This window comes from Numenius arquata, chromosome 4, assembly GCF_964106895.1.
Source record: "Numenius arquata chromosome 4, bNumArq3.hap1.1, whole genome shotgun sequence".
Classification (NCBI taxonomy): domain Eukaryota; kingdom Metazoa; phylum Chordata; class Aves; order Charadriiformes; family Scolopacidae; genus Numenius; species Numenius arquata.
The window spans coordinates 13,946,756-13,960,783 of NC_133579.1; the positions used below are offsets into that span (position 1 = coordinate 13,946,756).

Sequence of the window (14,028 nt, forward strand, 5' to 3'; positions counted from 1 at the left end):
ACCACAGCTTTTACCGGTGCTGCAGGACTTGATGAGACGAGAGATCGTCAGAAGAACAGGGCTGGGATTTCTTTGCTAGAAGCTATGGACTTATTACAGTTCAACTTGCGCTTCTGACTGCCCTGCAGAACTAAATGTTCCCCCTTACTCAGCTTCTGCCGCCTCTTCCCTGCACGCTGGCGGGTTCTCAGGGCCTGGGCCTCTCTGACCATCCATGAACTTGCACAGGAATCTGGCCTTGGTTTTTTTTCCCTGCTGCCAAGGATGTATGAGCACTTTAGGGTGTTTTGCTATATTATGCTACTCAAATTTGCTGCTGAAACCAAGTTATTTAGGGTAAGTTATTCAGAAGAGTTTAACTATGAAGAATTACAGAAAGCACTTTACAAAACTGGCTGAGATCTAAAATAGTGAAAGTCAATGTAGAAAAATGAAGTGGTGCATGTGGCAAAAAACAAGCCCTAGTTTCGTATATAAATTCTTTGTGTTTGAGCTGATTATTGCAATTCAAGAACAAAACCTTGATTTGTGATAGTTCTATGAAAACATCAGCTGTGAATACTCAAGAGCAGTCAGGAAAGCAAAGCGACCATTAGTCAGCATTAAGAATAGAGAACGAGACGTGGATTTATACATTGACGTAGCAGCTTTCTCTGACTCTTGCTTCTTGAACACTGTAGTCCTCGTCTGCAGCTCTCAACATAGACATAATGAAACCAGAGAAGGTTCAGAGCGGCAAGAGTAATCAGAGGTACAGAGTAACCTCTGTACGAGGAACAACTTTAGCGTTCCTCCAGTTGGAAGAGACACAATGAGGGCAGATACAATAAGGCTCTCAAAGTCAGGAGTGCCAAGCGTGGAGTAAATATTCTGTGGAGATGGCAGGTTCAAAACAAACAGGGAAAAGTGTTTCTTCATTCAATAAACATTTAAGTGCTGAACCCCTCCTGCAGGGCATTATAGATGCTTTCATCGGTTCAAATAGCAAGTAGACAATAGCATGGGGAGGGGGAAAATGCTTGGAGAGCTTTTACATACAAATGCACGTTTCTCAGTCCAGAAATCCCTGAACTGCAAATCGCTGGAGGCCAGCAGAGATGCTCCTATAGAAGCATGGCTGTATGCTTGTACTGTAGGCACAGAGCCCAGTGGCCAGGGCTGGGTGGATCCAGGTGTCTCCCATATGACCATTCTTATGTCACATCAGTATTAGATGACCGTAGAGTGTCTTTTGGGAGATTCCTTCCCCATGAGCAGGGAAGGTGGAGGATGAGAATAAGGTGTGAGTTTGGGAGGAGGTGAGATGATACAGCAGTGGAAAGGGCAATTAGGGGTTTAGGGGCACATTCACCCTTCTAATATGTTGCTGCGAGATAAGCTGGGTCTCTGATTATAATGACTTTAAACTTGAGAGTACAGTACAGGAACAGGAATTTGCAGGGGTGTGGGGGTAGAGGGAGAGGAGCAGCTGTAGGTTGAGCCACACGGGGTACAAGCACTGCAAGGGACCTGGCAGGCAGGAGGACAGAGGCAGTCAGCGTTTGGTTTCTGGGACGGTTCGTGTCCACTTCTGCCCCACGTAAAAAAATCCATGGCTCTCTCAAAAGCTGAAACATGGGCAGTAGGAGACGATGCTGCAAGTAGTGCTGATGGATTTTTAGTTAGAGGAGATGGTGGAAGAGGGGTAGCGGGTTCGTTCCCCTCTGTTGCAGGGAGGAGGGAGAGCAGTATTCCTTTCGCACACCAGCAGCTGCAGGAAAAAGGGGTCGGGGGGGTGCACAGAGTCTGAATTCTGTGCCTTCTTGCTGCAAAATTAATGGAGAAACAAAACCAGTGTGCTGTCAGCGTAACTATAAGTTCTAGTGGCCTTGCTAGGGAAAAAAAAAAGTTATATCTCTTGACTGACATATAAAATTGCTCTAATATGCAGAGTGCTTCAGGCTTGTAATCTTCATATTTATTATGTATATACAGCTTCAATTGCAATTTAAACAATAAAAATCTTGCTTTTATTTTTATCGTGAAATTCCAGTAATGTATAAATTAAACACTGTTGATGGATTGTGTTAATTAAAATACAGTATTAAGGCTATTAAATATTTGCTGCCTTGAATTCTAAAGTAAGTCAAAGAACAGCAGAAAAAGCAATCGGATGATCATCTGGAAACAGATTTAAAGTGATAAAGATGTTGACTGTAGCAGTCTCTTCTTCAAAAGGATAATATTTTCTGTATTTTCATTTACTTCAGAGAAATAGCTGCGTCCTTCTTAGCTTGGGAGAAAAATGATCAGGCATTGAAAAAACAAGTGAGCTTACGTGTCTTTCCAAGCTGTTAATACCAGTGAGGTCCAAGAGGGGACATCTGTTTTTTCTAGAACCTTGAATTATGAAGACAAGCAGTCAGTGCAGTTAACTGCTTGCAGATAATATTTACTTTGTTTATTAAATGGATCAGTCTGAAATGTCTTTGCAGTTCTCCTTTATCAGGATATTTAAAATACTTTTAAAATATGGTTTTATACGTTTTACATCCAAATTATCTCAAAGCAAGTCATGAATAATAAATGTGATAGTGAATAAAATATTGAAATTGTCATTTGCTAACATGATGCAAAAAATTCTCTTAATACATTAAGTTATATGGCATGTATTACATATACATGTAATACATGTTTTGGTTAGCAAAAAAGGTATATATAAATTAGCTAGCCTGTATTTGCTTGCTATGTAGTAGGGTTGCTGCTAGTTTAAAAAAAAAAAAAAAAAAAAAAAAAGAAAAGAAACCAACAGAACAACAACCAAAAAAGAAAACAAAAAAAAAAACCCCAGACCTCCCATAAAGCACAGAGCATTCAAGTTCTACAGGGAAAAAGAAGTTAACTAATTTATCCATCTATTTGGGATTTTTTTACCATTTGTAAATTGAACAGTTGGGGGTTTTTTGGGTTTTGTTGCAGCAGTTTGAAAGTGCAATAACATCTAAAGACTAGGACATCAATTAAATGTTCTGATAACAATCCTATATTTATAGCTATATATATGAAGCTATATATATAGCTTCATAATGGAATTTGTATTTGTTTAATAGGTACAAATTCAAATATTTATATTTAATATTAATATTTTACTAGCTGTTCTTAAATTTTTGTAAGCAGATGAAGTACATGTATTAAGTTTAATGAGCAGCATTATTGATAATGCTCACTCAGAATCAAACTGCAACTGGAAGAGGTAAGGAGGGAAAAGCTTCTGATTTTGATATGGCAAAAAGGTTTATGATCTAATTCCACAGATCTTTGATATCACTGGATTGTTGAAGTGTAGATATTTCTGTTGGTGATAGCTGGTGGGTCTACCAAACAGGCAGTGAAGAAGTTCTGACAGACTAGAAATAATGGAGAAAAAACCAACTGCAGTTGAAGACGATGTATTTTGGGAGCTCGGGTGAAGCTGTGTTTGTAGATGGGAAGGTACCGTTTTGGCATTCTGGGGGAGTTCCTAGCACTGAGTTAACAGGATTCCTTTCTGTAATGAACCTCAGGCTTTTGGGAAGGACTTTGACCATCATTTTGGAAGAGGTGGTTCAGAACTGTTGGATATGAAGGCTAGTGACTTCGATGCGATTGTAACTTCCCTCCTCTCAAAAATGATCAAAAACTATAAAGAACCTGGAAACCTGAAAGAATGTTCACCGTGGATGAGTGAATTCAAAGCTGAGTTCTTGAGGAGCGAACTAGAGGTTCCTGGTAAGTTCCTCCTCAGTGTCAATGGTGACCTGTCCCTTAGAAGAAAGGTGCTACTCTGGAGCTCTACTTCTTATGTTGGCTATATGGCCCTTCTCTCTGGCAGAGGTAGATTTCATCTGAAATAACGCCGATCGTTCATCATCTCTTAAGTCTGTTCTTAAGCTGTAGTCCTGATTTTTAAAATTGTGTTTAAAATTTAAGAGACCTGAATCCAGGAAATCTGGTACGTAAATCTAATATATATTTAAATCTAGTTCAAAAAGGATGCGTCCTCTTAAACCACTAAGAGCTGCAATTCTAACAGCTTAAGAAGGAAAGAATATTAGTAATTCACAGATAAAATTATTTTATGTGTATGATGTATTTCTGTGCATTTTAAAATATTTTCTTCATAGTTATCATTCTACCAGTTTGAAAAAATATTAGGAAGTGTGTTCTGTTCTTAAGCACACTTTTAAAAAAAAAAAAAATAAAATCAGTCTACATAACTTTTTTCTTCTTTTATTTTTTTCCATTACCACTTCAGGGCAGTATGATGGAAAAGGGAAACCACTGCCAGAGTACCACGCAAAAATCTCTGGATTTGATGAACGGGTATGTTTATAAGCTTGAGTCAGAGTCCTGTTTGGTATAAATTTGAGTCCATGTTCCATTTGAAGAATTTGACAACAGCAAGGTTGTTATCAGCATGCTTGTGTATGCATCTTGCAGCACATAAAGGAGATAAGCATTTGTTCTTCTAGTAGTAACTGAGCAACTTGATTATGCCACCAAGGAATGCCAGATAATGTTAATTTCAGTGATGATTCTGTAGGGCCAAGTCTTCTTTCACAAATATTTTGCTTTTTCCTGTCTTTTTCCAAGATAAGTGTAATGGAATCCTTGAGGAAACCAAAACGTATAACAATCCGAGGGAGTGATGAGCAGGAGTATCCTTTTCTTGTCAAAGGTGGTGAAGACCTGCGACAAGACCAACGTATTGAGCAGCTGTTTGATGTAATGAACATCATCCTTTCCCAAGATGCTTCGTGTAGCCAAAGGAATATGCAGTTAAAAACTTACCAGGTCATTCCCATGACAACAAGGTAGGCATTTATCTTGAAGAGACAGAATGTTAACATCTATTACTGTTGAGATGTTGGAAAGTGAAATTTCTGCGTGCCAGATTCTGGCTCAGAGTGCTTTGGGTCTTGGTTTGTTTCTTTTTTTTTCCTTTTCCTTTTAAACAATGTTGAAATCGCTTTGTCTGGAAGCTGTTTTTCAGAGTATATTTAAATTGGTGGCTTTCAGCCTTCTTTTAGCAGGCCCTAGAACATTGCTTCCGATTTGTGGTGTTCCTCTAAAGTTCAGCTCTAAGCTACTTGTTCACATCTCTTGATTTCTTTTGTTCCAGACTGGGACTCATCAAGTGGCTGGAAAATACTTGTACTTTAAAAGAATTTCTTAAGAACAGCATGTCTGAAGAGGAAGACATCAACTATAACAGGTGATGCTTGGTTTAGCTGTCTGCTCCAACAGAGACCTCTACCAATGCGTTTCTCATCATACAGGCAATCTTGTGGCAGCATTTTCTTTTTTTAAAACAAAGAAATAAAAGCACCTCTAAGCAAGGAGGCAGTTTGTACTTCCTGACCCAAATTAGTAATTGGCAATTGTTTGTTTAATGAGTACCATTGTACCTGGAATATCCTCCACCCAGCTTGTTTAAACAAGAGGCTTATAATCACTTGTGACGTCATTATCATCACCATTTCCTTATCAGCAAATTGATTTTACAAGCAAAGGATTTTGATCTCGTGATTTGATCAGGCAGGAAATGGACGTAGGTCAGCGAGGGGGGGGAGCAGGGGGGAGGGGGGTAGAGCAGAGACGGAGCTATTCAGAACCTGGGTTCCGCAGTGAGTCAGTGATGGGGGAAATTGGCAGCAGATGCACAAAACACAACTGTCTCTGACTTTGTACAAATGCTGGGTTTGAATAAATGGGCTTGCTTTCTCTGGATTGTAATTGGGGGATGAATATTTGTAAAATTGATTTAATTCTAGCATCTCAGCCTATTTCTATCCTAGAATCTAGAAATGTGTTTTTATTTACCAACATTGTTCTTAGTACATAATCTCTGTTTGGGTTTGTCAAAGTGATGTCCTCACCGTATATTTTCACTAGTTCCCTTGTTTACGGGGTAGGTTGGAGGAGTCTCCAGCGTGGAGGCTGGACTCCAAAGAGTCTTTATTTCTACAGTAGCTACTTGGTTTGTGAGCCGTTTAGGAACTGCTACAGCTCCTGCATTACTGCTGTCTGGTTCATCTCTGTGAACAGCAGGGGTATTATGTTGGTCTCAGTTCACTGGCTGGGAAAGTGAAGGAGACTCGCACAGAACAGCCTCATGAGGGGAGAAAATTTCTGATAGGCTTCTAAATGTAGAAGATTAGTGTCTTTCTAAAAACAGTTGATGATTTATCCCAAAAAATAACGTTATTTTGTCATTGTATATAGACTTTAAATATTTTCCCATATGTTCTTCAATCAAGTCAATCAAGACACTTTACATTGAGCTATGGTTGAATGACAGCACTAGCAAAGGAAAACTCTGATTAAATCCTTGCTGGCAATATTCTGGTTGGGGTGGGGGGAATAACTTTCTGAAGTTTTGAAATTATTTTCTTTATCTCAAAGTGATGGGCTACGCAGTCTGTAAATGATAAATACCTCTTAAATGGAAAGGATCTCTGTATCTGATAACGTGCTTTGGAATGAAGAGAGAAGGCGGGTCCTCTGCTAAGTTGCTGCCTCTCTGGATTAGAAGTTTAAGGTCTAGTGTATTTAGTTAAGATGGGAGAAAAATATGAAATTATTCTATAAGCAGTGCAACTAATGAAGACTGGCTTCTTATGGAATAACACCTTAAGTCCAAGCCCCCATTCCTCCCCTCCTGTACACACTGAGGAGATAAGGGGCTGCCTTTCTGTATCCCCTATGGGTTTGGATGGACAAACGGCAGCACGTACTGCGGGAGGCTACATAACGCTTCTCAAGTGGATGCGAGACTGTGTTAAAAATATCTTTCCCTCCCTGAAGAATTTATTTTGGGCCTTTCTTCTTAAGGCAGCATCTAATTTTCACGGTATCTATTGACAGATTAACACCTTTGAGATGTCTTAATCTTCTGTCAAATATGACTGAAGTGTATTCAAGGCTGGGGGGAAGGAGATGGATGGATCAGCGTATGCACTGACTGAATAAACTTCATTTCCATAGCAAGGCTAAAATTAACGTAGGCTGTAGCTTCCTGACGACTCCTGTGTATGACAATCGCATGGGTCATGGCAGCACACAGCCTGCAGATACTCGAGTACAGGGTGGTAAGTTGATGAAGGGAAATCATCAGCTCTTTTTTTTTTTTTTCCTTTTGTCCCTAGCAAAAGAGGGCCTCGTGCCACCTATTCTGAGTGGCTGTCCAAGATGGGGGGCAAAGCGCAAGGCATATCTCGATACCATGTTATGTACAGGTAGGTTTTAAAAGTAGAAACTAGAGTGTGCACACACGAGTTGTAGAAATTCCAGGAAAAAATATGATCTGTGTTATAATATACTGGCTAAATCAGATTTTGCTGCTTTGTCTTGCTGGAGGTGCTCTGCAGGAGGAGTTTAGTACTGCCAAAATCCCAGCAGAGCAGAGGAATTCTTCCGGAAGCTTGCTCACTTCCTTAAGAAAGCATCTAGAAGCAGATGCTCCTCTTCAGCTTTATTTTCTACGTGTCTTGTTCATGATGATGCTATGAGGTGGGCTGCCTCAGAGCCAGGGCACCTGTCGAAGATGGACAGAGAAATTCAGTGTGATTCACTGAGAATTTCAGAATATTTGATCGTTTGGGTCCCGACTTGAGCATCCTCTCAGAGGAATTTTCACACCTGCCTAGATCTAGCACTGTAGTGGGGGGAAAGTGAGGTTTCCAATAGGGCTCTGAGTTCATAACCTGCTTAAGGAAGCATCTTGCTTTTTAAAGGAAAACTTTGACCCATTTAACCAAGTGCGTCTACATTAGTACTTGTATTCAGATCCAGAATGTGCTTCTGAAGGGATCCCAGTCGCCCCCAGGTTGGCTTGCATCGCAGAGCTGTCCCCTGGAAAACATCTTGGCTCTTTTCAGACGAAACTAGGCTGGGAGGGAGCACACCCCTAGATTGGAAGGGAGAGCACCCCTAGACAGGAGAAAGCACACCCCTAGGCTGGAAGGGAGAGCACCCAGCACATCCCAGCTGCTCAAGAGCATTCAGTTCCCAGGAGCAGCTATGGCCTAGGCTAGAGTAGTCCCCCTCCCTCCCCAAACGTGTCCAGCATGGATGTCCTCAGCACCAGCTATCTAGTTGTGACACCTCCCCTGGTGCTGCACTACTTTCTGGTGCCAGTACAGCCTCTGCGCGCTGCTGAGAGATCCAATTTGAGCCTTGGTTTCTCTGCTTGGAAGAGACTGTCCAGCCAGAAGGAACACAACAGTATTTCTGTATCAAAACTTAACCCATCTAATGAATTTGGGGGAAACTAGACAAAACTATGTACGCTCTTGTATTAAGAAATGTCAGTCTTGAAAATAACTGTTGGGAGAAAAAAAGAGAGGAGGGGATATTTTTCATATCAGGTAAAAATTTGGGGCAAACTCTGCGGCTTGCTGTACTGTTTACTGGGGTAAGCAGAATGTGCTAATGCGGTCGTGTACACATCTTAACTTTTAATGTCCAGCGGGCTGTTATTTCGGTAGCTAACGTTATTCCTTCATTAACTTGCAGAAACGCTAGCCGTACAGAAGCAGTTACGTCTTTCAGAAGCAGGGAAAGCAGCGTTCCAGAAGACCTGCTGCGGTAAGTGCGCCACTAATGACTGCACATTGTGAAACGAAGGTTGGCGTTGTGTCTGCATGCCACCAGTGACTTCTGTTTTGTTTAGGCGAGCCTTTGTGAAGATGAGTACATCTCCCGAAGCCTTCCTGGCTCTGCGCTCCCATTTTGCCAGCTCTCATGCGCTGATGTGCATCAGCCACTGGATACTTGGTATCGGAGATAGACACCTCTCCAACTTCATGATTAACAAGGAGACGGGTGGCATGGTGGGAATAGACTTTGGGTATGCGTTTGGCTCAGCTACACAGGTATTTGTTTTCTAATTAATTTGTTACAGCTTTTGGATGTATTATGTGCGATTACGCATGTATTTTCAGTACTAAATGTGATGCTTCTAATTTGCCATTGTCCTCATGCAAAATAACCTCTATGAGTTATTTCTAGTTAATCGAATAAAATGTTTGTTTCCAGATACTCTCAGACAAGCAGGGAGCTATAGAGTTTCACAGAGTCTATATGATGGTGTTTTGTATAGTTCAGCCGTGCTTTCAGCCACTGTCACTAAATATTTACGACTAGAGCTTTGATGTCATAACTTGGTCCTGTTTTATTGTCTTCCAAAGTATTTTTCTGCCTGTTGGAATGGGTCCACTGGAGGGCCACAGAAATGATCAGAGGGCTGGAGCACCTCTCCTATGAAGACAGGCTGAGAGAACTGGGGTTGTTCAGCCTGGAGAAGAGAAGGCTCCAGGGAGACCTTCTAGCAGCCTTCCAGTACCTAGAGGGGTCCTACAGGAGAGATGGGGAGGGACTTTTTATGAGGGAGTGTAGCGGTAGGATGAGGGGTAATGGTTTTAAACTGAAAGAGGGTAGATTTAGATTAGATATTAGGAAGAAATTCTTTACTGTGAGGGTGGTGAGGCACTGGAACAGGCTGCCCAGAGAAGTTGTGGATGCTCCGTGGCATCCTGTGGATGACCAGGCTGGATGGGGCTTTGAGCAACCTGGTCTAGTGGGAGGTGTCCCTGCCCATGGCAGGGGCGTTGGAACTCGATGATCTTTAAGGTCCCTTCCAACCCAAACCTTGCTATGATTTTCAGTTAAGTGACAAAGAGAGTTTCAAAGCTTAAAAAGAACTAAATATTTATTTCTAACCCTTCTGTTTCAAGGTTTCTTAATTCTTATTTTCTTTTGACTCTCCTTCCCCTTGGCTAGTTTTTGGGTGTGCCAGAGCTGATGCCTTTTCGCCTGACTCGCCAGTTCATTAATCTGATGATGCCGGTGAAAGAGTGGGGTCTCATTTACGGTGTGATGGTTCATGCCCTGAGGGCTTATCGTGCAGATCCAGATCTCCTCATCAGCACGATGGATGTCTTTGTAAAAGAGCCTTCTTTGGACTGGAAGGTGGGATTTTTCCTCTTTCCTTTTTCTTCATCTGAAAATTCTTAAACTGTAACAAGGATACAAATCTGATCAAAAAGAATGTATTTCTTGATACTCACTCCCAGTACTCTTTTTATCTTTCTTTTTTTATTGAGTTTTCAGAGAAACTGAACTTAAAGGATTTAAAATGACAGAATTCTATATTGATGGACAAAGAATAGCAGCACATATCTGTGTTATCAGTGTACTGTTCTTTATCTGCATGATAATCCTAAAAATGTGGGTATCTCTTGATCACATGATGTCACTTACGGCAGCAGCATAAATATTTTCAACTTTTTGCATCGACCCTCTTAAGTTTACATAGCAACACTGTATATATATCAAACTAAAAATTATAGAGGAAAAAATCTGAAACTAGTTGCACATCAGTAACTCCAGTTGTAAATTAAATTTGAAATCACAGGCTAGATTTCATCTCCCTGCTTTGTCCTCCCTTGCATCTGCAGTTAAGAGTTACTGGCTTGACTTGCTGTGATGTGGCGGCTTAAAGGTCTTTTTAAGTACGTGATTTATGATAAAGAGGGCAAATTTTCTTTCTCTTTAGAACTTTGAACAAAGACAGCTGAAAAAAGGAGGCACGTGGATTAAGGAGATAAACACATCTGAAGTAAACTGGTACCCTTTGCAAAAAGTCAGCTACGTCAGAAGAAAGCTTACGGGTGCCAATCCAGCAAGAATCACTTGGTAAGATACTCTCCTTTTGCTTTAAACTGCTCCACTCAGAGCTTTGGCAGTCTCCTGTGTCGGATTTTGCTCCCTTCAGATAGAGTGGCAGCTAGGAGAAGAGAAGAGGCAGACAGGGCAACGTTTCAACAAACCTCCTGTCAGAATCGTTCTGGTCCACATACAAGCTCTCTGCATCGCCCTGCCAGCCCAAACACAGATAGCTCCCCGCCAGTGTTCTTGCTCCAGCCCAGGCCTCCTGAGCTGTTTTACTGTTCCTGGCAACACAGGCAACCCCACCCTGAGCCTGCTTAACTTCTCACCCCTCAGACTGACGTTCTTTATGTTCGTCTCCACAGCGTTTAGGTTAGGGGTAGTATTTAAGTCGATACGCTTCTGCTGGGCCGTTGCTTCAACAGCTGTATGGGAGGCGTGGAGGTAAACTGCTTCCCAAAACCATCAAATTCAAATCTGATGGCATTCTCAGGTTATTTATGTCAGTCCAGTCAAGTCTGGCTCAAGCCAGAATGTCTTTGAAGTTCAGTTAAAGTACAATTAATCCCTTCCATCCTCTTCTAAAAAGACATTTTGAATTAATCAAGGAAAAAAAATGCAAAGAAAGCAAGTCAGTTTTAAAACCGTACAAATACTGAAAAGTGCAGGACTTGGGAGGCATCCCTTTTGCAGTCGAGGCTGAACTGGAAAAGGCAGCAAAAGACTCCTTGCAGACACAAATGGGCAGGGCAGGTAAGGAGATAAAACAGCTTGGATGTGAACTGCTGCATCCTTCTCTCCGTTAGAGACCTTTGACAAGATGGAAATATTCATAGTAAATATTCACCAGTTAAGGACATCTGAAATCACCAGTCTCCACTGGCCAAGCCTTCTGCAGCTATCAAACAGTCTCCACGTCTTGAAAAATAAAGCTGCATGAACCGTGTTCCAGTCCTGTTTCGTGTTTTAAAATCCATCTCAGATTTTTCGCTTGTCTCTTTTACTAAGAGCTTATTTTTGTGTTCTCAATTTTAGTGATGAACTACGCCTGGGCCACGAGAAGTCGCTGCCTTATAATGATTTTGCAGCTGTGGCTCGTGGCAACCCTGATCATAACGTCAGAGCCAGAGAGCCAGAGGATGGACTCTCAGAGGAGACCCAAGTGAGATGCCTGATCGATCAGGCCACGGACCCCAACGTTCTCGGCAGAGTCTGGGAAGGCTGGGAACCCTGGATGTGAGGGACTGCTCTCTAAAGCCCAGTCTGCCAGGGGGAGCGTCCCCCAACACACAGCTGCAACCGGAGCAGAATTTTAAGGCCAAAAAGGAAAAAAAAAGCTCTTAACCACTTTTATCACCATCAGTTAACTTGACTAAAATGGAAAATATTTTTTTTTTGTGTCAAAGCTCTATTAAGGCAGTGATTTTTTATTTTTTTTTTTTATGTGATTCTGCAACAAAGCAGCTTTATTGTCTTTGTGTTAAAATCAATGTAGAAAGAAGTTGAGAGGCTGGGGAGCTTAAGGACTTACTTGGAAGGCACTGAGCTCACTCAGAGGAAAGCACAAATTCACACTCTGTGAACCTGTAGGCATCCTTCTAGTGAGAGTCTGTGCTTCTGTCTGTTACAGACACCTTGACGAAGATCAACTGAAGCCATTCTACAGACATATCTTATTTGTAATTAAGACTAGAAGTTTTTTTATCAATGGAAACAGTGAAGCCCATGGTAAAATTAAACAGGAAACGGCTTTTAGCTCTAGGTAACACCTAAAGTACCTGGATAGTTATTTCATTACTGGATAATGAACAGCAACGATGAGACCCTGCCGGTTTGTTCCAGCAGATGGGTTTTTTAACAATCAGAAGTTATGCTCGGTTGTCTCTGTCCTTTAGAAGTCTCCGCTCCTCACGTTGTATTCATCTCTTTGGCCAAAGCCAGAAGGAGCCCCTGCTGCTACCACAGAGCCCCGGGAGGTTGCTGCCACAGCCCCTTCGGGCACGGGAACGGCAGCTGCACTCAGTGTTTGCCTGCACCCAGCGGGGAAGCGGTGCCGGATGCGGCTCTTCCTCCCCGGCAGCCCCTGCTCCGGTAGCCTTGGTGGCACGTTCAGCACAACACAAGGCGGCAGGGAGGAAAGAGACGTCTCGAAGATATTATGGGTGTTTATTACCCACAATTCATTGTAGGAGATAATTTCCATTGAGGCTTTTAATAATTATCATAAAAGGAGTAATAAAAATGAGTCTTTGCCCTTTCGCTGCCTGCAAGCTTCCCCTGCTGCCTCCCTGGCCATGGGGCAGTCCTGGGCTCGCCGAGGGCCACGGCTGCTGCTGGCACCAGGCTCAAATGAGTCTTTCAGCTGGAAAGCAGAGGAATCTGCCTCCTGGATGCAACTCCATGAAAAACTTGGGATGGGGAAGAGTGTTTGCTGACGCCTTGCAAATAGGGAAGGAGCTTTTTTATCTCAAATACTTCACAGCAACAATTATTGTTTGTTACCTTCCTTCTTAATAAATATGTTCAATTCTTTGTTATGAATCAAAGACATTCAGAATCTTTGCATCAGATTTTATTAATTAAAAATATTGTTTGGCTGTATTTTTGTAGAGGAAGCATCTATTTAAAAATAAAAATAAACTTTTGGATGTATACTTCATTTCAAAAGTTAATTTAGAGCACTTCAGTCACATAAAACATCCCCATTTGCCCATTTTTACAGAGGATAACTAATAGGCAACATTTTCTTTTTTTCATAAGAGTGTGTGATACATTCTATTTTTATATACACTCGTGTCTGGGTGTATTTTGTTCTTTCAATCTCTGGTGTCAATGAAGAGGCCGGCACTATGACTAAAGCTTGGTGACAGGAGGCACTCAGCTTTCGCCTCGTCACTCCACAAACATAAGAAAGTTAAAGCACAATAAAAAGCTACATGAAAAGGTTAGGGGACATCTGGAAATCAAGTGGCCCGGTCCTACGAGGTGTTTAATTGCACTTTTGGCACATATCTCAGATATTTACTCGGTACTTTGACCTGTGCTGTGGAGGACAAAGTTTAGGTTTATAGTTTAACGAGGCTCTTCTCGTAGGACTTTTGATACCTTCGGCAGCAATAGATGTTAGTGCGCCACAGACCTCCCTCTGAGGACAATCCAGGCTTCCTTGGTCTTTTGGAAGGGGCCGGAGCAGGAATGGAGCCCAGCTCTTCCAGGGGAAGGGGACTGTGGTGGACCCCACCCCGTGCCCTCCTCTCCCTTTAGTTCATAGCCAAAGGCCCCCAGGCCAGGCGTGAAAGCCTTTGAGACAGGAGAAAGTAGCCCTGACGGTGCCAAAGA

The 14,028-nt window shown here is 42.0% G+C and overlaps 1 protein-coding gene across 1 annotated transcript in view; it reads left to right on the top strand.

Annotated features, from left to right (window-relative positions):
• PRKDC (protein kinase, DNA-activated, catalytic subunit) overlaps nucleotides 1-12,060 on the top strand; it is an 86,009-nt gene extending 73,949 nt beyond the window's left edge. The window contains exons 77-86 of the mRNA XM_074146943.1: nucleotides 3,543-3,747; nucleotides 4,274-4,341; nucleotides 4,612-4,832; nucleotides 5,141-5,233; nucleotides 7,167-7,256; nucleotides 8,536-8,607; nucleotides 8,693-8,894; nucleotides 9,802-9,990; nucleotides 10,577-10,716; nucleotides 11,725-12,060. Of these exons, the coding sequence (XP_074003044.1) occupies nucleotides 3,543-3,747; nucleotides 4,274-4,341; nucleotides 4,612-4,832; nucleotides 5,141-5,233; nucleotides 7,167-7,256; nucleotides 8,536-8,607; nucleotides 8,693-8,894; nucleotides 9,802-9,990; nucleotides 10,577-10,716; nucleotides 11,725-11,929 (1,485 nt within the window). The 3' untranslated portion in view covers nucleotides 11,930-12,060. The remainder of the gene's footprint in view (nucleotides 1-3,542; nucleotides 3,748-4,273; nucleotides 4,342-4,611; nucleotides 4,833-5,140; nucleotides 5,234-7,166; nucleotides 7,257-8,535; nucleotides 8,608-8,692; nucleotides 8,895-9,801; nucleotides 9,991-10,576; nucleotides 10,717-11,724) is intronic.
• The last annotated feature ends 1,968 nt before the right edge of the window (nucleotides 12,061-14,028 follow it).